This window comes from Patagioenas fasciata, chromosome 4 (genome assembly GCF_037038585.1).
Source record: "Patagioenas fasciata isolate bPatFas1 chromosome 4, bPatFas1.hap1, whole genome shotgun sequence".
In the NCBI taxonomy this organism is placed as follows: Eukaryota; Metazoa; Chordata; class Aves; order Columbiformes; family Columbidae; genus Patagioenas; species Patagioenas fasciata.
Genome location: NC_092523.1, coordinates 45,916,231 through 45,943,992, shown reverse-complemented (window position 1 = coordinate 45,943,992; position 27,762 = coordinate 45,916,231). Strand labels below are relative to the sequence as shown.

Sequence of the window (27,762 nt, the reverse complement as noted above, 5' to 3'; positions counted from 1 at the left end):
GATGTTAAACCAACTAGAACTGCCTCAGTTTGTCTCGAATACAGTTACTACTTTTCTATCCATCTAACAACTATTCCAGGCACTTTCCAAAACACACTCCCAGCTCTGAAGAGCTCTGAAGTTGTATTTACCTGATAAAGGTCTGAAGACTGAAACTGAAGGACTGCGGCACTTCAGAAACAGTGGATGCTCAGAAAACAACTTTGGCTCTCCATTTCCCTCTTCTATTATTCTAGCTGTAGAGAAAAAGTAGGATTTCACAAAAATGAGGCAAAAATGTATTTGTCAGAGGTGCTAGAAAAGCCAAGAGAGGCATCAAAGCAAAACAGAGAGAATATATTCTTCCACCTGCCCTTCCTTCCCAGCCAATAAAAGCAGACCTAATCATGGTTCTTCTTATATTCAAAGCATTTTGATTATATTCTGTCATACTATTGATCATTTCATCCAATTCCTTATTTTTCATCACTACTTTCCTTGTAAGCTTTTTTTTTTTAATGGAGTAGTATTCAACAGCTGGATAGACTTCACATTCACAGTTTCAGTCCATCTTTGTAACTTCTTTTCGTGTACTCTGCAGTTGATTCAGAGTCTTCTGATTCCATGAGAGCTTTGATATGCAACACACATTCCAAATAAAACCACATTTAAAAACTCCCACCAACTTATTCCTGTACTGCCTAAGAGCAGGAATTGTCCTTACAGTCATTTCTTATTTCAGAAAATGTTGCTTTGAAGTAAATCTTCTCATAAAGTGTGTGCCAAACTATTATCCAAATGTTAATCATAGTCTTGGGCCAGTAAGTGTCAAACAAATACCGATGAAACTGTATCTGCTATACCTACAAATGAAACAAAAAAAAATAATAAATACCAGAAGTGGAGGCCTGCCAGAAGTAAGTTCCTAGAATTCACATTCATACAATGGCCTCTCTTCTCCATGCCATGACAACAGGTGAACTGCTGGTGGTGGGGTATGGACTCAGCTGCAACCTTTCTATTTCTTCATTGCCTCGCACCATTTTAGCTGTGCTTTACAATCCTGCCTCCCCTGCTTTCATGTTCAAAACTTTAGATCCTTTTTGAAGATACAGCATTGGCCCAATCTGGTGCTGAAAAGCAACCTAAACCTTAATATTCTCTTAGCTTTTTAATCATATTCCTTAGCAATGGATAGACGACATGAAGCTATGCAGCTTTCAAAGCTCAGCAAGAGACTAGTGGTCACAAATTCCATTACAAGATGCATTTTGGCACACAGACACAGGACAAACTGGGCTTTTACTTATGCTCAGTTCTTTTTGCATTGGTGCATTCATTGCAGCACTGAAAGCAAAGTCTGACTACAGCCTGTGAAGGTATTAAAGGGCAACGGCTCTTATACCCTCAAAAGTGTTGTCAGAGCACATCTAAATCAGAAGACATCTGTGGGGGAAAACAGCAACTACTGGCCTTTCCTAGATTCTTCTTGTGGGACACACTACAGAAAATGTGAAAGATCCTGCTTTATTGAGAGAATGGATTTTGAAAACAACACAACTGTTCTTCCAGACTACTTCTACAATTGTTTTAATTATCACTACTTCTAAATTTCTCTTCCCAAACTGTTTATATGACAACAACAAGAACAAAAGTTTCAGCAACATGGGAAAGCTGTGATTGGATACATTGTGCTGATCTTCACTGAGTGTAGGGAAACTGAATATTATCAATTCTTATCTGCAGATGACTTACATCATCTAACACCTTTTACAATTACTGCGAGAGCTACTGTGAAACATCCATGGAAGGGAAAAGCCAACAGAGGACCTACAGTGTTAATCTAACAGGCAAAAACTCAATGGACACACACCACTCACTATCTAGCAGTCCAATCCCAGCAATTTGGGTCAGCAATGTTCGCTGGTAAACAGGAGCTTCACCTGCCTTACCTCCATATTCAGTAACTCAGAAGAAACTGTGTACTTAACGCTACAAAATGCCCTCAAACACCAAGAAAAATCTCAGGCTAATGGTAATAGGGTGGGAGAGGGAGCTAGCACTGAACGTATATACCTGTATCCTACAAGAAAAGTCACAAGCAGGGTACACAATTCCCATCATGGCCAAATCCACTTTCCATCTTCGTGTGCTAAACTGAGCCCAGAGAAAATTGCACCCAACAGAAAAGGACAGCAGCTGTTTACCTACACTGAATATAGCGATGGCACTGATCTAGAACGGTGACACATAACTGTATACTTTACAGTGCCATTACCTCCATGTGGTGAGGTACAAGAGCACTTTATTTGTTATACCTTATATGGCTCTACCTTTGTATGGTGTTTTTCAGTTATTCAACCATATGTCCTGGTGAACTAGCAACTGCTTTATGTATTTTTCCACCTGGACTCATCTAACCTTTCTCAAAACATGGCAATGATTCATATTTCCTCTCCGAGGATCCCATTATATTGCTTTACTTATATGGAGGAACAGATCCCAGCATATGGGCTTTAACACTTCAATTATTTTTGCCAGACTCACCACAGACATTGCTGCCTATCTTAACGCGAACATAGCCATCTATTCCCCACGTAGGTCCCCATGAGTTCTGTACAATCCAGTAAGGGATACTACCTGGAAGAGACATTTTCATAAACAATAGGCAACATGAAATGTGGGAATCATAAAAAACTTCTAGCACTCTACACAGATAATTACCATTTTAGTATCTTATAGTTTCTGATGGTTTTTATGATATAGTACAGTGAAGCCTACTGCTGTTCACAAAGAGGACAGAGCTAATAGTCAGTGTTGAACAGACTGGATATATCCTCTGCCAGTGTAAAGCTGTATCTGCGGCTTTACAAGAGCATGAAGTCCCACAGAACTGAAGAAGCACAGATGAGTTTTTCTTCTGAGATCAGACAGTGCTTCCAGAACTGATATGACACCAAAGCAAAGAGCTCTCAATAGAACATTCAGATCTGTATTTTAATCACTTGCCCCACAGGAAAATAAGTTTCCAGTACGAGAAAAAGCATGTTAAAGTTCAGTTGATGGAAACATACCTGTTCTGTCAAAACCAGTGATGAGAACAGCATGATTTGCTCTTCCACTGGAGCAGTGATACTGTATGATCCCCCCAAGATAATCCTGCCAGCTGACCGCATCTACTGTTACTGCCAAAGGACCCCAGTTAATGAGCATCCTCATCATTTCTTCTTCCTGGCCGCTGTGAAAGGAGTTAGTGATAATGCAGAGTGACTTATGTTAGCACATTAAAGCAACTGGAAAGGTAGTAATCTACTTGTTATGTATAATTTAAAGATCAAATAACTAAACTCTTTCCTCTTAAGTTCTACACGCCACATAACATACATCAATAAATATGTATTTCATATACTACAACATAGTAATACAAATATAGGGCATGCAGACTACAGGAAAGGTCTAGATACAAATATACAGTGCTATTAAAAAGAAGCAGGTTTCTGGGTCAAGTCAGTGGGCAATGGTGAGCACTATGCACCTTTTATCCATCACTCAATTAAAAACCAGCTTTGGACAAAACATTAGTCTGTATTATTATTTCCCATTAGTTCTTGCAACACGCAGAAGTACCTCTGATATTATACATAATAATGGACTAAAATATGTGTCTCAAACATATCAAAACACAGGACATTACACTATCAGATATTACCATTAGCATCTGGAATAGGAAATCTTTATCACTGCATGGTATGTGTAATGACTAAACTTGGCAAATACAGACTGGCAAAGATATAATTGATCTAAGTTACTTCTATCTGGCAGTAATTCAATTTCTACTCAAAATTAAGTTTCTTGTCTTGAAGTTCAGCTTGTTGTACTGATAAAAATTAGAAACAAACTTTCTTGGTACAGAAATCTTTAAAACTATCAGTTGTATTTACAAAATACAGTTGGCAACACTGTTTGCTAAGTCATGGACTGGAAGAGGATGTGGGTGGGTATGTAAATGGATGAATACTGAAGTAACTAATTAGTTACTAAATTTTTTGACAAATTCCAGTTACTATTGGTAGGATATAACTTTTCTGATACTTAAGCAATGTAATGTTCACTTAGCATATATTTAAAATGGTAACTGACTCAATGTTCTACTTTAAACCCAGCCAACTGAAAAGATCTAATTTCAAAACACTGACTTAAGCTTTCTAATTTGAACAAGGTTAGTGGTGGCAGGGTTGAGTGGATTCACTGTGGCAAGTCATAACCCTAAAAAGCGTTATGTATTAATGCAGTGAACAGTTACAACACTGACGCAATCAACCTCATGACCTTTGGCTGATCAATGCACTATTGGCCCCCGCTTACTCCACAGTCAGCGAAAACAGAAGGAAAGGTACAGCAAATAAAAAGAATCAATAGCAGCTACCTGAAGTCATATGCAGCAAATCCTGTTATTGAAACTCCAAAATCCGAGTGACCAAAATAATGGCACAGTCCTGTCTGAGCTTTAAAAGCGTATTCTGAATCTCTCACGAGTTTTACCTTTGTCTGCAAGAAGACAAATTACTGAGAATTTAATGCATTTGACTTTAACACTATGCAGATCAAAGCACATTGAAAATGACCACAGAACTCACTCGAAATTCAGTGTGTTCTTAGTGAGACTAGAAATAAGAATGTCCTGTTGGAAAGTAAGATATATACTATCTCTAGTTTCTTTTTTTTTGCAGAGAAAGTTCCAGAAGGTGTTCAGAAATCTTTAAATAATGAAAAAAATGTAAAAGGTATCTCTGGTTTAAACTAGCCTTATAAGCAATTTCATAGATTTCAAGACACAGAGACTCTGCATTCATTTAATGAATGACTACTCATTCTCTTCAAATGACATCTACACACAAAATTATCCCCTCCATGGGACAGTTGAAGAACCACAAATATCCCTGGAACAGGTATATAAAACATTGAAATTCAGTCCAATTCTGCTATTAGCATCAAATCCTCATGCTAGTGTATAAAGTATTATAATGGCTGAGACAGTTCAAAGTCCAGCTATAAAGCTATTGCTTCAACCTTTTACACTTTCCTTGTCTTCTGCAGAGTGGTTTGCTTGTGACAGTGTCTCCTCCAGTCTAATTCATTTGGAGTCCCTCTGTTGTCAAACAAGACAGAATTTTGCTTCAGAGGACTCCAGATGAATATCTTCTGTCTTTCTTGAAACGCAAACTTAAGCAAGTTATCTAGACTGTTACTAGCTGGGGTTATATGAATCTTTAAGGGTAGAATTACAGTTTTTTAAAAAGGACAATCAGCTTCTTTTCAAAACTTCAGAAAACTATGGAACTATTTTTATATTATTGCAACTCAAACTATTGTCCTAGATATTCAAAGATACTAAAATGTTTCTGCTTACATATATTAAAACACATTTTGCATTTTTCATCAATAAAATGTGTTAGCTACAACTAAAGTAGAAATTATATCTGCGTTTTCATTGTTTTGGGTGGCAAGTAAAACAAAGTCAATTTCATCCTGAGGTTCTCCATGCTCCTACATGATTTTACAGGGTTTGCAACAAAAACCACTGGCATTTGAAAGCAGGAAAATCTCAACATCTCTCCTTTTCCCCAGATACTGGTGACTAAACTGGACACTCAAATCCACAAAACAACGCATGGATAAATGGATCTTTCTCGACTGGTACGGTATGTCTGCAGTTCCAATTGGAATCAGTGGAAATACTGTAGCTTTCAAGGAACATTATTTTCAATCCCTGCAGATTGTTTTGTTACATTCACAAGAACATAAAGAGACTGTAAAACTCCAATCAAGTTTCAGTTCTGCTTGAAAAAACTGTCTCTTGATTCCAGACTAAGTACGCATACATATATATACACACACATATGTATATGAATATATACATACATGTACACACATACATTAAAAAAAAATAAAATCAGATGAGCTGTACACTCATCTGCCCCACCACTTTTTCCCAGTAAAAAAGAATTTCAATATGAAAGTTAAGGAAGCATTTAAGATTTATGAAAAGTTTCAAACCTGGTTCAGCCAGCTCAAAGCACTAACAGTGGATCCCCCGCTGCAGCCATAATTATTGTATGAGCAGTCAATAACCTGCTGCACACTGAGCTCTTCCAGGTTATGTCCTTTAATTGCATAGGCAGACTCTATACCACCCACAACGCTGAAAGCCCAGCAGCCTCCACACTGGTACAAAGAGAAGGGAAACAGGAGAAAGAAAAAGTCAGCTCTGTTTCTGAAGCCCAACAGGAATAGTCAAAAGGGTCTTCTAATGCTCTTACTTTACTACATCATCCTTGAACTTCATTTTTAAGGTAATAATACAGAAATTTATTCAGCCATTTAAAATACTGAACTCCTTTCCCTGCCTTGTACTGCTCTCTGAAAGCCAGAAATGCATTATAGGTGTCTTATTTTAAGGATTCCTTCCTGACTCATTTTTGCCTTCTAATATAGGCCTGAGGATGCTTTTTACTGTGAGATACCTGTTTTCTTAAAGAAGGATTTGAGGATGAAATTATTTTTTAACCACATTAATAAGTTTTTGAAAAGGATGCACTTAAGGAGACAGTCTACAACTTTCTATAGTCTGAAGAATTTTATAGAAACATATTTGATTACAGATTAAGAAACAGTAAACTGAAATTAAACATAATAGAAAAATTCTTAGACAGTAACAGAATCTGTACTCCAGTTCTAGTCTCTTTAAACTGTGGCATTTAAAATAGGAAGTGGAATTCATTCCTAGGCAAGGTCCAGATTATACTATGTGAAGCGCAGAAAACCACTTGGGATTTAACAGCTTCTTTGTTTCTTACCAGTGGCCATAACAACCTTGAGATAAGCTGTAATCATGTGGGGTCTGGTTCTCTTTCTATCATGAATGCATCCCCTGAGTTGTTTGATGACAAAGATACGGGTGCTGACCAGCCAAGAGCATTCAGTCATGAGAGAAAACAACAGCAAAGGATCTACAGTCATCCAGGTGAAACTGGGGGATGAGGTCAGGTACTGGACTTACCTCAGTCTCTTCATGAAAATATAAACTACGCATGATGCAAAATATTTCCAGATTTAGCTAACTAGATCAAAAAATATGTATTACACACAGTTTATACTTGCACAACTTCTAAATGCACAACTTTCACATCTCATGGTTTTAAGTTTAATCTTGCTTTGCATAAAATGCTCCATGACTTCGTATATGTTCAACTGTCCATACTTGTGCCAGCGCTCCAAGAAGCCTTGATGCAGTGCTGCTCCCTTCCAAAACCTTCACTGTGCTCTACAACGTACCTGCTGGAACTGGCTCTGAGCAGTAGTGCTTGAGAACCATGAAAGGAAAACACCAGTACTTACTGTTTGCTGATTTCTCACTTCTGCAATTACTTTCTTGTCCCTCCAGTCAAACTTCTTTGGCAAAGGTTTTTCCTCTCCCTTTGGCACTTTTAAGTATCTGGGAAGTTTGTGAGGTATGCTTCTTAAGTAAATAGCTAAACACAGAATACAAACATCTATAAATCTACTAACTTAAAAAAAACCTCATAAACAACTGTTTCACTAGAAGCCATAGAGGTAACTTTGGTCTGTAGTTATGATCATGAGATTATATCTCATTCTCAAATCCACATTATCATTACACTCCAGAATGAATATAAATATTCCTACAGTTCTAGAAAGAACAGAAATATTCTATGAAGGGAATGTGGGTACAAAATATGGAGATTTATTACTACTGATCAGTAATCACTCCAAAAAACAAGCTTGGGGTTTGTTTTTGGTTTGTTTGTTTTGGGGTTTTTTTGGTTGTTGTTGTTTTGGTTTGTGTTTGGTTTTTTTTTTTTTTTTAGTTTTCAGAACATTTTACTTATTGGAAAAATATGACTTTATTTTAGTCAAGTAAAGAGGGAAAAATAAGAGAATTATATAAACAACCTGAAACACATACAAATTGCTAGTTTTTCACTAAAATAAAGCTTGCTGAATTATTTAAAGCTAAAAAAATATGTGAAATCCCCCAATGAATAGAACATATAACAGCAGACTTGAACAGCAAGAAGGGAAAATTAGGTTAGCTACCAGACAAATTTTCTTGGTTAAAAAAAATGAAGTGTGTCATATTGCTCCTGCAAGTCATAGCTAATACTTGTCCAGCTCTGGACCTCTACACATTGTTTGGACTGTAGTCAATTTTGTTTTGGGGTAGAGAACAGAAACTTAAGAGCACTCAAGAACCTTGCGTATTTTCCAATTTCAGAACTGTTGCAACTGAAGAAAGCTTTAAGGCCCAGTCAGAAGAAAGAAGGAAATAAGGAAAGCAGGAAAGAGAAAAAGTCTGTATACTAAATCATGTTCAGCCTCTGAGCAATTCAACTTCACAAAACTATAGCAACATAAAGAAGATTGTTGTAGCCTTCAGAAGTACTTACAGTTTGGTACCAGACATTGTAAACTAGCTGACTATCAGCACTGGAAGAATCTGTAAATATGAAAGACACAAGGTTCTGGGAAATAATAGGAAAAACAACAGAAAAGGCATTAGCAGCAGCCAGAAAACGTACCTTTGAACTCCTCAGGAAATAGGTGAGAAAACTGATTGATTCCATAGAAAGCAGTCATATTATCTTTTGAAGATGAATTCAGTAATCTAATTCTTTTAGTGCTTTCCTGAAGGAAAAAAATATTTTGGACATTATTAAGTCAGCAGTAGTGACAAATCATAAGAGCAGAAAAAGCAAAGGTTAGCAACAGTAAACATGAACTTAGATAAAAGACATCTCTTAATTTCTTCACCTCAGATTAATTGTGGATTCCTATCAAACCAATAGGAAAGGCATTAGACTAATTTCACCTCGAAGAAAGATACCAAAAACATTTGTTAAGTGCATAGTGGGTAAAAAAAATGAGACAGACAAAACAGGCAAGCTGAGAACAAACTGTCACTCATGTGATGTCCTTCGACAGCAAAACAAACCTTGTGGTTCAGAGATATGTAAAAATGACTTCCGATAAGAGTTAACTCAGGTTTGCTTTATGTTCTTATTAAGCAAAAGAACAGTGTTATGGCTTAAGGACACTAAAAAAACTCACACTTTAAGCTATCAGTACTCGCGGCGCGGTCCCTCAGCCCCGGGCAGCTTCTGCTGCCCGGCGAGCCCGACACCGGCCCGGCCCCTCAGGCGCCCCCCCCGGCACGGCGGGGACAGGGGTTCGCCGCCCTGCCCGATTGCTGCCTCTCGCCCCGCTTCCCCGGGAAAAGACTCTGACAGCAGCGCCGCGCAGCCGGGACGTGGGGCCGCCTCCCCACCGCGCCAAGCCCGAGCACCGGGGACACGACTGGGGACGCCGCCTCGGCGCGAGGCTGACACCTGGCGTTAGAAACGGGGAAGAAGAGAAAAGCGACTGCACCCCAGGGCCGAGAAAACGAAACAGCGAAGGATGCCGGAGCGGGTTTCGGTACTCGGGGCCGAATCCGCCCCACCTTCCTCCGCCTCTGTCCCTCCAGTCGCCCGGCCAGCAGCGACAGAGCGCCGCCCGCCACCTCTCCTCCTCCGTTGGCGCCACAGGGCCCGCTGTGCAGCTTGGGTGACAAGTGTAAGTGCGGGCAGGGGCACCTACCCGCAGGGCCGCCGCTGCTGCTGCTGGTGCTGCTTCTTGGCCGCCTGCGTCCCGCGGCGGGCGGCCCGGCCCGCCGCCCTCCTCCCGAAGCCGGGTGCCTGCAGGCGCCAGGGGGGTAGCGCTGCCCGCCCGCAGCAGGCAGCACAGAAGCACCAGCACCAACATCCCCGTCAATCGCCCGGGGACGCGCCACAGCCGTGCAGCAGAGCGTACCCCACTCCCTGACGGGTACCCAGCCACCTCCGCCCCTCCCCTGGCCGCCATGTCATGCCGGGGTGGGGCCTGGAGGCCGCACCCCCACGCTGCGGAGCTCTCCCCAGTCTCCAGCTTCCTCCCCTAGTGGGTTCGGAGTTGGTACCTTGCTGGGCTGCCCCGCCGTACGGGGCGGGGCGGGGCGGGGCGGAGCGGGGCGGGGCGGGGCGGGGCGGGGCATGAAATGGTGGCAGCCCGCCCCAGGACCTGGGCGTGCTGTGGCTGGCCGCTGAGCTGGGGGCTGCTGCTTCCTCCAGGTGTCCTGCCGGCTTTGGGGTGCCCTGGGGTGCCCGGCAGCACTTGGAAAAAGCCCGTGTTTCAGGCAGTGTGTCTCGGTGCGGGAGATGCGCCACGGAGGTGCAACCGAGGGGACACGAGGTGCTGAACGTTCAGTTGACTGCGAGGTTAAAAGTTAATGCCAGGCTTTCCCCGAGAGGAAGGGTTGTTGGTACCTACAAACTGGGCAGCGAGTAGGAAAGAGGACGTGTAGCTGCTTCTTTCGGGTGGCAGAAACAGAGTTGTTGGGGTGTAGCACGGGGAGGCTTTGGTGGGGACAGAAGAGCCTTCATGAGCTGCACAGCCAGTATCTGCAGCCTCTGGCGCTCTGGTGTCCAGTCTGGTTAAGTTATGCTGGAAGAAAATGTTTGGAAGAAGACTGTGTGTGCTCATGTAGGTCATTTGTTGCTTTAAAGACTAGTCGTGTGCTGATACTCGAGCAAGGAGGTTAGTGTTTGGCATCTAAAATTTCCATTATGCAGGCTGAAGTTAGTAATCCTTTTTGTTTATATCCTTAGTCAGATGTTTTTACACACTCAATGTTTATAAGTAGAACATCTGTATATGTAAACCTCTTCTATGTTCACTTTTCTCTGTTGAGTTCCCTCCCACCACACCAGCTTGTTTACCATAATGTGGAAGCCCAGGTGTCCCATCCCACAGCACCAGCAGCAAACCTTGCAGTGCTATGTTTGGGGAACACAAGGTTTTCTTCACACTGAAGTCTAAAGTTACTGGGTGTGACGTTTTGCTGCCCTCCCTGTGTTTTGTAACAGCAAACTTTGTGTCGGAGCACGTGCTTCCTTAAAGGCGAGGTGCAAAGTCATGCCAATGCAGGTCTACCTTTAGCAGTTCAAGTGCTTGACTGGTGTCTCACATCTCCCCACTGGTAACTGGAGAAGGATTTAAGTAACTTTTAGCAGCAGCACTACAGAGTCCTCTGCATTACATAAGCATTTAAAACTTAACCTCTTTCTCCCTTCACATAGAATGGCATCTTGCTCTTTTCTGTGACCAGATTGGCAAAAGTATTTTGATATGGGCTTTGTCTATGCTTTTTTTTTTTTTTTTTTTAATGAGCAACTAAACAGCAATGGCTTTCTGGAGTGAGACTACAATACCAGAGGTGTTAGCTATCAGGGGAAAAGAGAATGAAAACCAAGACTTTATTAATAAGATGACAACAGTTCCCTCCTGTCCACCCCACAGCAGTTGCCTTTATTTGCAGAACACTTCTCATGCAGGTAGCTGTTCTTAATGATGGAAAGGAAAATTCATTATTCTGCTTTATAGCCTGGAGTTCTACATATTTCTGTAGTGAAGAGAGAAGTTAACATGCTGTCGTTACAGAGAGTTTGAGGCATTTTAAAGGCACTCATGGTGGCAGCTAGATTAACCATAAAACAGTCATGGCAGTTCAGGAACAGCCCCTGGCAGTATAAACAAAAGTTTATGATCTGATCCTACCAAATAGCTCATGTCCAGGGTTGAATAAGTCTGTGGGGATCATGATCCAGCTCTACTTTTGCCTTCCTTCTCCTGTGGAATGGCCTTTGGAGGGTTGGGTGAACTGTCACCAGTTTTGGTACAAGAAGGCTATTTATGGCTTATAGCCAGAGTATGAAAAAGCTTGTTAGCAAAGCAGATGTTATTGGTTGTTCTCATATTTTATCACTGTAAACCCAGGATTGGCATAAGAGATGTTATTATAACTTATTGCAAACTCATATTGATATGATGAGGTCTGGGATCAGCATAGGGAGTAACACATGAAGTAAACGGTGAAGCCTTTTTAAGGACAGTCTCAAACTCAGCAGCATCAGTGTCCGTGTCAGGGCGAGACCATTGGGAGGAGCGCAGGACAGTGGCTGGTGGGAGTGTCGAAGGAGAGCTTGATACAGAAACCATGGCTTCGGATGTGCTGATCATGAGAGTAACAGAAGCCTTAATGCAACAGTCACACGATGTTATTCTGCATGGTAAAGTATAATGGAACAGGAAAGAAGTTGTTTTGCCCGTCAGTGTAAGCAGCAGAAAGATGCTGAAATTAGCTTTAATGAAAAGTAACTTATAAAATAAGCCATTTCAGATTTTTGCACCAGGGTAACATCATCGACTTTCAATAAATTGGCCTGCTAGCTTTGAAATCTATTGCTTGGAAATTATTATTATCTCAAGGTGAATACATTTCCATATTTTTAATTTATCATGATTATATTCTAAACCAGTCAGCTTTACTAGAAGAAAGAAATAAACTTTCAGGTATTTTTCAGTTAATTATTTCCATGGACTATGTCTTGTTCATAACAGACAAGCTGTTTTCTTCTTGGAGAAGCTATTTTATTTTGTATATAGACTTTAAGAGTTACTTTTCCTGTGGAACACGTGAGGGCAGCAAAGGACTTTTGGAAAGGTGGTTGCAAACCATGCAGTTTTAATTTTTATTTTGATTAAAAAATAAACCAAAGCCAAATAAACAAACAAAATCCTCTCCTATTTTAGGAAAATAGATATATCCCAGGTTGTTTTCTGGTAAAAATTCTGTGCAGCAGAGCAAGAGGAAAAAGTGTGTTTCCTCTGGATTTGTCCTCACTGTGTGCTGAGTAGATGTGTCAATTCATCTTGTTCAAGAGGAGAAAGTGTTGGAGAAGTCTGTCTCCTCTGATGCCTGGCTCAGGGAGAACAGAAGTGTAATAAACAGCAAAAGGTAGGCGGCTGACAACTGAAGTGTTTCAGAATGCTCTATTTTTCCACTAAACCACCATGCTATTAAAGCATTTTGTACTTCTGCTTAGATGAACAAACCCCCACCAAAGTACATAAAGAGAGCTCTGTCTGTAGGCATGCAGTCCCTGCTCTGTTTTGAATTACTCCACTGTAAATCTAGCTTTGCTTCATTAAGATAAAATACACTCATATTAAGAAAATTTGTTCCTCATCAGGTGCAAAACACCCATTTGTAAAATTATTTGTAACTTACAGCAGTGTAAGTAGTTGGTGGCTTTTAATTATATTACAGGGTCAGAGTGAGAGAGCAGATTAATATTTAGTAGACTAGCTTTTTTTTTTTTTCCCCAGTGATTTTTGCATGGCTGTTTGAAATAGTTGAGTCTTGTTGGACAGCCTAGCTTCAGTGTCCTTTATCCTCTGTGTTTATAATTATCATAGCAAACAAGGGCAAAGTAAAATACATTACTTATGAGTTGAAGGCAAGTCTTCCAAGGATGGGTACTGCTGCTGCTAAGGGCAGTAATGGGATTTGTTAATGGATGTGTGGGGAGGAGAGGAAGAGGGATGCCTTTTGCTTTGATAGGCATCTGCATAGCAGCAGTTTGGATTTTTGCCTTTTGCATGCATACAAGATGTCTAACAAGTGGAAAATAATTCCCTTTGTGTAGCGCAGTCCTTGCTCTTGGAGAGAAATGCTCTGAATTTGGCAGCAGATGGAGCTGAGTGCCTTTTCTTAAAAAGACTTGGTAAAAATTATTTCAGGGTAAGTTTAAGGATTTGTTTATTTTAAGACCTTGCAGTTGTGGTGTTTGCTAATATAATTGCACTGGTAACAGTTATTAAATGGAAGCAAAGCAAGTGAGAATTACAGTCTTGGGATAAAATCTGTTCCTGTTCAAGCCAGTGTGAGGGTCAGTTAGCAGCATTGCTGAAGCTGATGTTTGGATGTTGTCTTTTCTGAGCCCCAAGATAGACTTTGAAGTTTGTGAGAAGCAGAAATGGTAGTAGTTGGGTTTGCAGGAATAACCAAGGTGTGCAAGGAGTTGCCTTAGCTAGATCATGGTAAATACTTGTGTTGACCAGGAAGCCTCTCCTGGTAGACCTATCTTCCTTTACAAATAATGAAATAACTGTAGGAGTGCTTCTCAAACCCAACTCTTCTGTATTTCAGCTGAATATCCTAGGCACCAGTGAGTCTCTAGCTCTTTTTTTTTCTTCAGTCTTGTCAGTAGGGGGTGTATTATGGATGAAGATGGCTGGCAGTGGAATTAATAATTCAAATCAAATGGTGAATTGAAATTTGAAAATGCAGAAAGATGTGGTTAGGAGCAACACCTGTTCTGAGTGAGACTGAAGTAAGAAGCCTTGGCAGTTTTAGGGAGCTGAGAATTGGCTTTTAAGATGGTGACTGTGCCATTTCTGATTTTCTCTGTTTTCACTGAAAATTCCACTTGTCAGTGTATATTAATAGCTTGTCATTAAGTATTCTCAGCTGAGAAAACTTTGCAGATCCAGATAATTAAAATCTTATTTTCCCATTGGCTTTTTTTTTTTTTTTTTTTAAATATTTAATGATCCACAGAAAGTGGGGTAAGTGGGCATCTTTTCAGGATGAAATTCAGGCAATATTGGGTGCAGCCTGGTAAAAGGGCACAAGCATTCATAAACATGTATTCACTTTACATGTTCTTATTTCTTCCATCTTCTATTATAGGAGGTGGACAAAGTGCTCATAAGTGCAATTAATGCTGTTTTGCAGAATCTACTTGGCAAATTTCTGTAAATCCTCCAGTTAATTTGTTTATACATCCTTCATGAACTCATCAGTGACTTTGTTGGTAAAGGAATTTAGCAAGATGGTAGGAGGACTCGTCAAATTCCAACAGGGGAAACAAAATTAAAGAAGTAAGTACGTTTCAGGGATCCATATATTTCTATCCTACATAGATTTTTACACTCATTTTTAGAGGATCTGGTTACTGACTTTCTCCACTGTTGATTACAACTCAAAAATGCTGCATCCCAACCTTATATTGTTTCTGTTTCATATATGACACCTATTTTTGTTTTACTGTGGTACTCAAAAGGACTGTTTTTCCAGTTACATTGACATGAATCAGTTGTGACTAGTGCTGCTATGCTTATAATACTATTGAAATTACGCCTTGTCCCTATAGTGCTTTATATCCATAGATTTCCAGTGCTCTTTGTGGGAAGGTCAGCAATGTAAAACCAATGTCAAATTTGCACCTCAAGCATGAGGTCTGTGTCCATGACTCACCTGTGCACAGAAACGGGGGCTCTGTTTTGCATCGGTGGCTGACTTCAGGCTTGCTTGGATTTTGTTGTTTATGTGCCACATGCTGTTAAGGTCTGGCATAAAGTAAAATATTTCCAAGGAGATATACTACTGTTGTGTAAAGTTCTGGTGGAAGGTTAGCTTTTTTTGGTTGTTGCTGCTTTGTGCTTTTTTCTAACAGCAGGCTTTTAGGCAAGAGGAGTGACTGTCCTGTCTTCCCTACTGCTGCTTGTGTGAAATTCACCCCTGTGTTGTCACCATTTCTGTTCGTGCTGCCAAAGGTGCTGTGCTTTTCTTGTCTTGTAGCTTTTCAAGCTGGTTAGGACCCAGCTGCCTGTTGTGAGTGGGAGGATTAATATGCAGAAAAGAGATTTAGGGAAAAAGTGAGGAATAGGACTGTGCCCTTGGCTTTCTCTTTTGAAAGCACATAACCCACCATGATTATCATCTTTGTCAGTCAGCATCTACAGGCAGTATATCAGCGCTATGTCATAGTCCTGTATTTTAGCCTTCTGATCCCAAGTGGTGGTGCAAACACACCTGTGGAATTTCCATCTTTCTATTAATCCAGTTTCCCTATGGATGCAGTGCCAAACTAGAAGAGCAATGCTTGAGCTTTTACATTGTTGATCCATTTTACCTCTGTTCATGTTAACCTTTACTGTGCATTCTAATATCTGTTTGCTTGTAGGCTTTTTTTCTTTATTATGAAGCCTTCTACAGGCTTTGATTAGGATGTGTATGTGAATTTATATATACGAACCCATTCAGACAAGGCAGTAAATATTAATCAATACTGCAGACTTTACAAATATTTAAATTAATATAGAATGCGCTTAGAGCATGGAGCTGCTAACAAAGAAGATATCCACTGGATATTTATAAACAATGTGTTGGAAAAGGTTCACTTGCTGAAAGGCAAGGAAATTAACTGGATGACAGATGAGGAACCTTGGCTTTTATTTGTGTAACTCAATGATTGTTTTTCCACTGGAATCCCTTCCTTATTCTGTGCTATTTGCTATTCAGTTGTGAGAACTGATTTTGCTGTTTGGAAAGAAGTGCAGTAAGAATGAATCATATATAGTTATTATGCTGATTAAAAATCTGGTGCCAAGGAAAAGGCAAAGTGCTTTCATTATTCAGAAAGGCAAAATGCTTTGGGGTTCATACAGGTTTCCTTTCACTGAAATCAATAATCATTTTATGAATCAGAATTTGAGCATACTTGGAAGTTAGGGTGTCACAGGAAAAGATATTATGCCTATGTAAATTCAGTGTCAGTGAAGCAAAGTGATGCTGGGCTTATAGTTGTTTATACTTAATGTGATTTTTGGACTTAGAATCTTATTTTAACAGAATTTCAAAGAAATGTGGACAGCTTGATTAAGCTGATGCTTTTTTTTTTTTTAGGACTGTAAACAGAAGTATGTTTCCACTATTATTCTGTGGTCTTTGTAGTGGTTTCAGATGGTGTAAACCAGGAGGAGCTCCATTTAAGTGTGTGGAATTATACTGATACAAAATTAATGCCATGGTGAGCACAGCTGAGCCTTGTATATTTATCTTAGTTATGGACCTTGAACTTGCGTCTACAGCTTGTCGAGGCAAAGGGAGAAATCTTGTTACAGCTTCTAGTTTTCTTCTTAGAAACCAGTACTGTCAGCCTCCTGTGTAAGACCATACATGGCAGTGCAAGTAGAGTTTCCCAGATGATTAAATTACATTGTTTTGAAAAAATTAGATGATGTCAGGAACTGTAGCACAAAGAAACAAAGTTCCATTAATTAGTCAAATGTTTATTGTATTGGGGGGTAATTTAAAACATGACAGCTCAGTTCACCCTTTGTTAGCAAAACTCTAAACCTAGTTTTAAAAGGGTACTGCCAAGTCTTTGGGTCTCAAGGTCTGGCTTGTTTTGGTTCATGAGGATACTACACTGCTCTTCTAATTTGCCCAGGAAGTGGGAACTTTATAGGTTGTATTTTTATGAAGTGGTTTCTTAATGATGAGGTTAGCATTCCCTGTTCTATACCGCATAGCTTCTCACATGTAGCTAAGCACAAAGGAGAACTGGAGAGGCAATTTCTTTTGAAAATCCTGATCATGGCAAGTGTTACATGTTACCTTCTAAAGAGGAAAACTTTCTTGTATCTCAGCTTTTTCTTTGTCTTGTATCTCAGCTTTTTCTTTAGGAGGCTGAAAGTTTACTCAGCTTGAAGCCCTTCATCCTAGAGATCAATGTAAAGGTCATCCTTTAAAAAGGACTCAAGAAGTACATTCTGCTTTTACAAAAAGCATTTGATATTTTTATTTTTCTCATATAGTTTTCAAAGTGCATTTTAGTTACGAGGCTAGCCATGTACACAGCATCCATAGTGCATTTGTTGCCATAGCTGAGTATCCAAAGAGTATAAAAACACAATGTGGTAGAATTTGAGGGATAGTAATCCTTACTTAATACTGCATCTAATTTACCATCTATGTTTAAGTCTCAGTTAAAATGAACACCATTACTGTAATACTGTTTTAAACAACTTTTGTTAAATAGATAGAGGTAGTTCATAAGGGAGCATATTCTCTGAAGAAATTAGTATGTGTTTAGAAGACATTCCAGCTAAAACTGTGTGAAAGCTGTACCTGTAGCTTCTTATACTTTGAGCGTGTCAGCCTCATCTAGATGTCTGTGTTAAGTTATCAGTGTCACTGGGTTGTACTAGTGCTGGTGAAATGTAGCATCTTAGCTATGTTGTTTTTTTTGTCTTTGTGTGGTCATTTTTGGGGAATATAGGTGTGACATGCATGGACAGATGAGGATGTGTGGCTGAGATTGGTACCTGCTCTGTGTTCTCTGACTAAGAGAAGCAACTAATTCTGAGAGTTGTTCATGGTGTGCTGCCATTTGCTCTGGAGTAGAGTGCTGATATTTATTGACAGGCTACTATGTACAGATACATAGCATTTTTATTTTGAGGTTGAGATGCTTATCTGTCCTTTTAACTTGATCAGAATTTCTCTTTGGGGCGGTTAAAGAACTTGTAGTAACCTTGCTACCAGGCTAGAGCCAACAACAGACATGCTTCTTCGTTTGTTTGACCATGAACATAAAACAACAACTTCAGTATTTTCTGTGCTCGAAACACAGACAGTTCGACTCACTGAATTTGTCATGCTTAGGTATTTTGAGATGGCTGAAAACTAAGGGAAATCAAATTATATGTAGTTTGAGCTGAGGAGAATTGTGGATGTGTTTGGAGTATGTTTCTTAAACCAATGTACTTCATTTTTGATGATAAGAAGAGAGGATTTCTTTTTTTTTTTGTTTTCCCAGTTAACATGAGCATTTGTTCCCAGCCAAAATGAATGCAGAGTATGAAGTGCAACCAAATTAGATTTTACATTTGTAGACTGCAGAAGGAAATGAGCACTAACGAGTGCTTAGGAGTTTGTTATTATGTACCTTTGTGGTCCAGTGTTGGGAAGAACTTACGTTACCTGAAATGTGGTCCATATTTAAAGAACAGACTGGCTGGCCCAAGCAATTACATAGCTGAAGTGTTATTTCCGTTAACAATTTATTGTAATGTGGAGCCAATGTTGTGGTGAACTGTGTGCAATTAAAATGGAAAACTGACTACTGTGGCAAGAGGTGCTCACTGAAGCCCAGGATCAAGAGCTGGCAGGAGCTCGTTTCCCCCCGCAAACCTGCCTGATGACACCCTGTCCTTGCTGATTGTATGGGCCACCTGCCTTAAGCAGCACTGGGGAGGGTTCAGTGCTGAGCCTGAAATCCCAGAGGACTTTCACTTTCTTTATAAAGATGGGTGTAGTAGATTGGAGCTTGCAAACACAGTGCCCTAGCTATAACCAGTGGACTCCTCTTTCCCATGTGGTAGGTGGCAGAAGTGGAATGCTTATCAGCAAAACAAAGGCTGGGAGTGCGCTTTTCTTTAAGCCTGGTCTAATAGCTGTGGGAGAATTTTATTCAGAGATTCTAGGGTTTGGGTCTGTATAGATTTAATTTTGCTCCTTTGTTTGAGCTTTATGAAAGGGGATTTAATAATTCTCATTCTCCTATTCTGAGCATGATTTTGCATAGTCAAAGATATCCTCTGGGTCCTGCAGTAGGGGTGGCCAGCTGGGCAGGGGTAGGGAGGTAATCCAGGGAAGCACGACCAGGGAAATGACCACAAAGCCATGATTGCCAGGTAGGCCTGGCCTGGATGTTTCTCCAGTGCATTGCAGGAAAGGAAATGAACCCATTAGGGTGGGGTGAATTTATCCCTTTATATGCATTAAAAATACTTTCTTGATGGAGCCAAATGCATTGAAGGGAGAGAGATTTCTGCCTGTCCTGGCAGTATGTGGCCACTTCAGGAGTTCCGGGTGTACCCCGCGGCAGCTGCCTGTGTCCCTGGTGAGCAGCTGGTACAGCCATCCCATGCTCAAAAGATATCAGGTGACATGGACATATTAATTGTTTTATTTGGATGTTGCGACAAATGGCTGATACTTTCTCATTTTCCTTATAGATTTTCCTTTTTGTCAATGTTGACCATTTTAAGGATCACAAAGTTAAGACTTAACCTAAATGCCATCTCACTTGAAAGCCAGGTATGCATTGTGCTAATTGCTAATTAGCAATTTCCTTGCTAATTACGAGAATATCCCAATCATCTTAGAAAGGGAAGATTTTTTTTTTTCCCAACCTCTGTTGCAAGTCATAATATGAAGACAAAGAACAATATCCGGTCTGTTTGCCATAAATCTAAGCATAGTCTTTCCTAAAGTGTGGATATAGTGCATAACTAGAATAGCAAGAACTACTGGACCGTGAACACTTGATAAGTCACTGATAAGTTGCACATCCCTCTGGCTTGCCTGCTTAGCCTTCCTTAAATTCATTAAACTCTCAAGTGGCTTTTAGCCTCTGACTGCTTTTTTCTGGATTAATCCTGCAGTTATTGAATTACCACCTCTGGGGACTAGGAAAAGAGTCTAACAAGATGATAAAAATCTAAAAATGCCTCCATTACTTGCGAAGTGAAATACCCTACAAATGCATCTGATTCATTGAAGCATCAAACTACATATTGTTGAAGTAGTTTTCAGTAATTGTAAAGAAGAAAGATAAAGTGGTTTGAATACAGGCTTAGCACTTAAATACTGATTAGTCATCAGAGGTGACTCAAATTTTGACTTCACAACTTCGTCCTTGCCAGTTCAATTTGATTCTTGTAATGATTCTGAAAACTGAAAATGTCAGGGCAACAGCTGTATCAATAGCCAAAATGTGGTACTAAATTTGATGCTTATCGGGCTTCACTTAATAGTCTTTTGTACTAGTAAGAACGAAATCTTAATGATAAGTAGTCCCACTAAGCTGGGAAATAAATAATTGAAAGGGATGATTAATTTGTGATTTCTTTTCACTTTCATTTTAAATAAATTACTGTGGAGGCAATTAAGAAATTCTTCCCATGTAATAAGTTAACTTGATGAATTGTGGTGGTCCAGAAAAGACTTAGATTTATTTGGGGTAAGTACAGTCTATCAACTTAAGGTTAGTAATACATTTTTCTAACAGCCTTTCAATAAACAAAGAAGTTTCCCTGCAACTGGTTTTATAAACACTATTTGCAAATGATTTATCTTCACCTCACTCTTTGAGGGTTTTGTCCAAGTGCAACTTTTACCTGATATTATTCAACAGGGAGAACAGTTCATATGTATGAGTGTGCTGCTTTTGGCTGGGATAGAGTTAATTTTCTTCACATTACCTGCTATAGGGCCGTGTTCTGAATTTGTGCTGAAAACACCGTGATAACACAGGGATGTTTTTGTTACTGCAGAAATGCTTATACAGAGTCAAGGCTTTTGCTGCTGCTCACACCACCCCACCAGCGAGTAGGCTGGGATGCACAAGGGGTTGGGAGGGGACACAGCGGGGACAGCTGACCCCAAGTGACCAAAGGGATATGCCATAACATATGATGTCATGCTTGGTATAAAAGCTGAGGGAAGAAGAAGGAAGGGTGTGATGTTTTGTCTTCTCAAGTCACCGCTACATATGATGGAGCCCGGCTGTCCTGGAGATGGCTGAACACCTGCCTGCCCATGGGGAGTGGTGAATGCATCCCTTGTTTTGTTTTGCTTGTGTGCACAGCTTTTGCTTTACCTATTAAACTCTCTTTATCTCAATCCACACATTTTCTCACTTTTACTCCTCTGATTCTCTCCCCCATCCCACTGGAGAGTGGTTGTGTGGTGCTTAGTTGTTGGCTGGAGTTAAACCACAATGAGTCAGTGCATTATGAACAAAAGATGTTGTTTTGCTGAATAGTTTTAATCTGATTAAAATCAATTTAGTGAACTATTTATAATATTTCAGTTACCACGTTTGAAAGTTCTATGAGCAATTTTACTTTTTTTGCACTACAGGTATATAACAATAGTTACGTGATGTGCTAAAATCCCATGGAGGGATATAAAGCATTATAATAGCTTCATTGTGTTAAAGAGATAATTTACAGGAGAAATTAACAAAATTTTGTTGATGAGGGTTCACTTGAATATGACATTGGAGTGGGGACTGAATAATAACATTTGACCTTAAAGAGTTCCATATGTAGCTGTTTGAGTGGCACTTTGGAAATCATAATTTAAAGCCTGTGGAGACCCTGTATATCTTACCACCAATTTCTAGTCTTGAGGACTTTTGCATCTTTTCTAAACAAAAAGACTAACTAGTGGTTTACTATGGAATTATTTTACTATTGGTTAACAGAACTAAACCAAGAAGGATGAAAGGTCAGGTTCTTGTAAGAGGACTTGAACAGTGTATTATTTCATCAACTGCCAGCTAATTCTCATTAACCAGTAGCTAATGAGGTGCTCAGCTAATAGCATAGTATCTTGGGTATTATGAAGACATTCAAGTCCTGCAGTGAGCAAGAAGAGTTCTCCAGGAAGGCAGATGGCACAGAAGGGAGCAATGCAGAGATGCTGTCATTCCCTAGGGATCCTCTCACTTCTGAGTGGTCCGTGCCAGCTCATACTGGCTGCGAGATACTCCTTTCCCAATCTAGAAATAGACTGATGATAGATGACTTAATAATAAAATAATTAATAAAATTATGTATAGTAGTAGAAGAAAAGTGTGTTTTGAGTGGAAAAAGCTTGCAGGTGTGGGAGTGGCATATATATGTATATAATTAACACTGTACAGTCTTAAACACATATGATAGTTTTTGATTATAGAATATGTATCTACTTTATAGACATAACTAAAATTGCCTAAAGTTATAAGCTTGACTTACAGTAACTTCATATGAAGTGCAAATTATAAAAAAAATTATTAATATACTATACTATACGATACTATAAAAAATATATTATAAAAAAGGCATTTTTGGAATTGAAAACCAGCAATTCAGATGTTTTAAGCAGTGTTTTACAAATCGTTTCACAGTTATTTGCGAGAGACAATATTTTAGTTAAAATGTATTCAGTGTGTATTTCAACAGGTTTCATCTTTTTTTGCTAAGAGATTCTGAGGGGTAGTGGTGGTGGCGGTGAGGAGGAAATACCTATATTTTCCAGACTGCCGTTACCAAGATAGAGTGGGGCATACTCAGTCTAGTATAGTAGCCACTATTTTAATGTCAGAAGAACCCCCTGATGTAAAAGTATTTAGGAAGGTGCACAACTTTTTCTTGCATTGTATTTTGATCTGTCAAATGCTGTAGATCTGTGGGGAGGATAATGAATGCTTAGAAATCTCAGTGCTGAATAGTCAAGCAATATGCTAAAATTTTACTCTAAAAATCTGCAGCTAGAATATGAAATTACAGTTAACTTCACTGAAATTAATAGGCATAGAGGTGATCTCACCTTTTAAGATCCCCTTGTTTGGAAACTATCTGCAAGTGTATCTCACAGCAAGAGCCAAGCAGGCACTTTGTACACGACAGGGAGTTGGGTACAAAATACATCAACAGGAGGTATTAAGCTGAGTGAACTGCAGTAACAGTGACATGTATTTGTCCTTAAATTTTCAAGGGTTAATTTAAACCTTAATCTTATATTACTTTTTTTAAACTGTCTAGTATGATGTATGTCCCACTCATGTAGCCGCAGGGATGAAAATGGTTATTCTGCTGTTGCAGAATACTGTGAGTAGGAGAGGTGCTCATTAAATAGATTTCTGTGTAACTATTCTGCCAGTGAATCGGTTACATTCAAATATGACTTAATATCAGGGAATAATGGTATGATATCTGAATCTTATTTTCCAGTACTTTTTCTTCAATTATAATCCGCTGCACCATGTAAGAATGCTTGCACTGGCAATCAGCAGCTCTGGTTTGATTGCTTTTCAGTACTCTGTGGAGCAAAAATATACTTTTCTCTGTCTTAAAAGCCTTGCTTGGTCAACCAGAAAAACCCTAACCACCAAACTAAACCCTAAAGGCTTTTTATTTTTTATCCTGATCTTGTTGGGTATTCCCTCTCCCCACTCCCGAGTCCTGCAGAAGTTGATTTTACCCACTTTCTGTGATCAGCGAGTGAGCTTTGTGGCAGTGTTTCTTAGATTGTGTTAAGCTTAATATCTGAATTTCAGGTTTAACTAAAATGGACTTGTTCTTTCCTGTCCTAGGCCTATATTGTACCTACTGATGTGCCTACAAATATGTACAGATTAAGAAGAGACAGAAAACGCTGCTTCTGGTTTTACTTCCTCAATCTCACAGGTAAATATGATTTTTTAATCTAATTGTATAGCTTCTTAATGTGTCATTTCCCAAGAAGTGTCAGTTGTGACTTCTACTTTTGTTGTTCCCCATGCTGCCTGCTGATGCACAGAGTTCTGGGTGGGCTGGAACTCTGAAGACTCTCCTGACTCAAGAGTCTGGAGTGTCACATCTCAGATGCTGTCCCATTATCCCTTTCCATATTCCTCTTTTTCACTTGATCTTGTTCTGCTATTATTCTGATAAGGCTATGAATAGAGTTCCTAAGTTTATACATCTCTCCATAAGGGCAACCGTCTGAGTCAGGCTGGCAGTACTGCAGTGTCTGCATCAATAAATGTTTTGCGTTATCTTTTCAGTGCCACAGTTCTTAAAATGGATTCTTTGTATTAAATCAACACCACAGAAATGAGTGCCTTAACCACTGTTGTAATCTCATTAACTCTCCTTTCTGTTGGAATAGAAGTATATATTTACACTGTTCTGAAATAGATAAGCAAGTCAACAGAAGGTGAAAGTAACAAGAAAACCATAGTGATTATTAGTATTTAACTTTGTTGAAGTGTGATTATCTGTATAACTCTGTTAGCTAAAGCAGATATTGAAGCAAAAAAAGCTGGCATTTTATAGGTGCTTTATAACACATAAAATGGATGTAGTGTATGTTTGTAAAAATGATAGATGAGGAGATGGCTTAAAGCTGCATCAAAAGAAGTTCAGATTGGCTATTAGGAAAAAGTTCTTCACTGAGAGGGTGGTCAAGTGCAGGAACAGACTCCCCAGGGGAGCTGTCATGGTCCCAAGCCTGTTGGTTTTAAATAAGTGTTTGGAAAATGCTCTTAGATATGTGGTTTAACTTTTAGGTTACCCCATGTGGATTCAGGAGTTGGACTGGATGATCCTTGTGGATCCCTTGCAGCTCAGGTTATTCTATGATTTTGTATATGTATACAGTTTAATTTTCTTCTGAAACTCTCTTTTCAAATCCTTACGTATATGTCACCGGACTGTAATAAATTTCAGATTATTCAATGCTGGAATTTTCTGCTGTTCTATTTGTGATTCTGTAACATACCATAATTAATGCAGAACTTACATTAACTTACACAATTATATAAAAAATTGCAATTAAGGAAGAGTGATGCGTTTTTCGTTTTTAAATGCAATAGCAGAAGAGGAGACAAGAAGTAGGAGTCAGCACCATGTCACCATTTGGCTGTCTTTCAATAGTTGATGTGTCCGTAGCTTATTCTTGTGATTATTCCACAGTGCTATATTACGTTCATTTTACTCAGTCTTTGTGGAATCTCAATTATGTTCACAAAATGTTGTGTTTTAGCACTAAAAATCAGTTTCAAGACTAATGACTGGAATGCATGGAGATCAAGATCTCAGGAAACTCTCCTTGGGACATTGGAATGATTTATGTCTTTGCTAAGAGTAGGAAACTTATGCTGCTAAAATGGTAGTGTTTCACTCCCATTGCTTACAGGTGTATGGGAACAAACAGGATGTAAGGGAGTAGAGAATTACAGTATCAAATACTTTGCAACTTATTTTTATTTTCTAAAACAAAATTTTCAGTATATCATGTTATATACAATTCCAACTTCTGGCTGCAGATACAATGATATTTATATTTAGGTAAACAGTACAAAGCAAATGAAACAGAGATGAGGCTCATAATGAAATACTACTTCCAGCCCTTTCCACCACAGAATAATTTGACTTACTTTAGTGGTCAGACATTTAGTAGCATGAAATAAATTACTCATCTGAGCCAAATGAAGAGTAAGAAATATTACTTTCTGTACATCCCATATCAAATGACCAGAAGAATGAAAAGAGGGGGGGAAAAAAAAAAAAAAAGCAAGCCCCAAATGCTTATTTTATCTCCTGGCTGTAAGGTGATTGTACCAGGTTTCTCAAGTTGGTGTAACCTTACAGTGTTTGAGAGCTGACCCATAGCAATCTTCCCCTAGCTTCCTACCAGTGTGAAGAGAATCTAGGGGTTATGAGATGATGCACAGTAACCTTGTTTTCTGTCAGTACTGTCTTGGCCTGACTTGAAAATCCAGGTTCTTCTTTGGCTTATTAGAAGGTTCAGTGTATCTTTTGTGCTTCCATTTTATGCTAAAATACACCAATAAACAGAACTAGTCTGGTTTGCTGTTAGGAGGTATGACAGTATGAAGTGCTCAAGCATGATATATTGGTGTAGCCCAAGTGGTTTTAAAAACATATGCATTGAAGATGAATTTATTATCTACAGGAATCAAACTACAACAGTACAGTCTGGAGACCTGAAACATTTGCAGAAAATCTGGGTGTCCCCATAGATAAGCCAAACATGTGAAAGCGATGTATCCTCTTAGTAAAGAAAGCAAAGTACATACTGGGCTGTAATAACAAGGACACAGAGAGCAGGTTGGTGCAAGTGATTATTCCCCTCTATTTTGCACTTGTGAGACTGCATCTGAAATAATGTGTTTGATTTTGGGCTACCAAGTACAAGAATTATGTTGGTGTATTGGAGTGATTCCAGAGAAAGGCTATTGGGATGTTAGAACATATTGTATACAAGGAGAGGCTGAGAGTGCTGGATTTGTTTCACCTGGAGAAGGCCAAGGGAAGAAAACTAAGCTGTCTGATGGGTAGTTACAGAGAAGATGAAGGCAGACTGTTCTGGTGGGTACACAGTCATAGGACAAGAGGTGTCAGAGAGAAGTTGCAATGAGGTAAATCCAGTTAAATAGTAGGAAAATTGTTCTACATTGAGGGTGGTCAGACATTAGAACTGGTTACTCAGAGAGATTGTGTCATCTCCATCTTTGAAGATATTCAAAACTCAAGAAGAGAATTTTTGCTAATCGTACATGGCTTAAACTCAGTGATCTCCTGAGAGCTTTTCAGTCTGTATTAATCTATGATTCTAATTTTATAGTCTGACAGAAGTGGTAGAAAGTTTTACTCAAAGATGCTACTCTGCAAGAGGTTTGATTTGGGGGGATATTTCGAAGCGATGGGAGGTACCGATTCCTACTTCATTTAAATGTGGCCTTTTTTTATCAGAGCATGCTAGAATGAAAACATGTTCTGTCAGTGTTGCCCTAGCCAACAGTTCTGTTTTCTCCAGATAGGCATGAGACAGAAAATTACTTTCTAACATTGGATATATTCAGAAGGAGTGCTGCATATCTCTGTGTATCCCTTCAAACTTCAGCTTCCACCAGAAAGTAAGTGGGTCCATTTGCCTTTGTGATACACCTTTGAGATGGCAAATATATATATATATATATGCAGTTTCCAGATGAATTGGAATCAGTCCACTTATATTTTTGAGGCATTTCACTATCATCTACTTATATAGCAGTCAGGTTATATATCCACTGACATTTCACATATGTAGTATGAGTTCTGTATTTCATATATGTGATCTCAAAAAGTTATGTCTTCTGGCACACACGAAGTGTGATTTTCCTGTTAGTGTAACATGCAGACAGGAAGCCTTGCCCTTCCTTGGAATAACAGAAGATCTGTTCTTGTCTGTTGTCAGCCCCTGTCTATGAATTGGATAACATACTTGTTCTTGCTGGCAGTGATTCCTTAGAACTCCTAGCATTTAGCTGTATAAGAAAATAAAGGTTTTTTTTTCCCCCCAAACTGGGGACATATATTTGTACTGTTGTCATCAACCTATTTTCTGGTAGTACAACAGACCAACTGAATTTTATTACTATGTGTTGCATTAAAATTTTCTATCAAACAAGATGTTCTGTTAGTGTTTATTTTTGTGGTAATAAGGTATTAATAGTA

General features: G+C 39.3%; 1 protein-coding gene and 1 long non-coding RNA gene across 2 annotated transcripts; one reads left to right on the top strand and one right to left on the bottom strand.

Annotated features, from left to right (window-relative positions):
- Positions 1-255: 255 nt before the first annotated feature.
- On the bottom strand, positions 256-9,920 carry CTSO (cathepsin O). Its single transcript, XM_065837350.2, is given in 9 exon segments — positions 256-842; positions 2,527-2,619; positions 3,054-3,217; positions 4,406-4,527; positions 6,037-6,204; positions 7,378-7,511; positions 8,580-8,685; positions 9,637-9,851; positions 9,854-9,920. Coding segments are annotated over 9 exon segments (1,089 nt in total). The 5' UTR covers positions 9,906-9,920; the 3' UTR covers positions 256-807.
- Positions 9,921-13,463: 3,543 nt separating this feature from the next.
- LOC139827922 (uncharacterized) lies at positions 13,464-27,175 on the top strand. The gene is made up of 6 exons (XR_011739060.1): positions 13,464-13,657; positions 14,654-14,799; positions 23,853-23,946; positions 24,810-24,870; positions 26,219-26,373; positions 27,083-27,175. It is a non-coding gene; the product is annotated as an uncharacterized lncRNA (long non-coding RNA).
- The last annotated feature ends 587 nt before the right edge of the window (positions 27,176-27,762 follow it).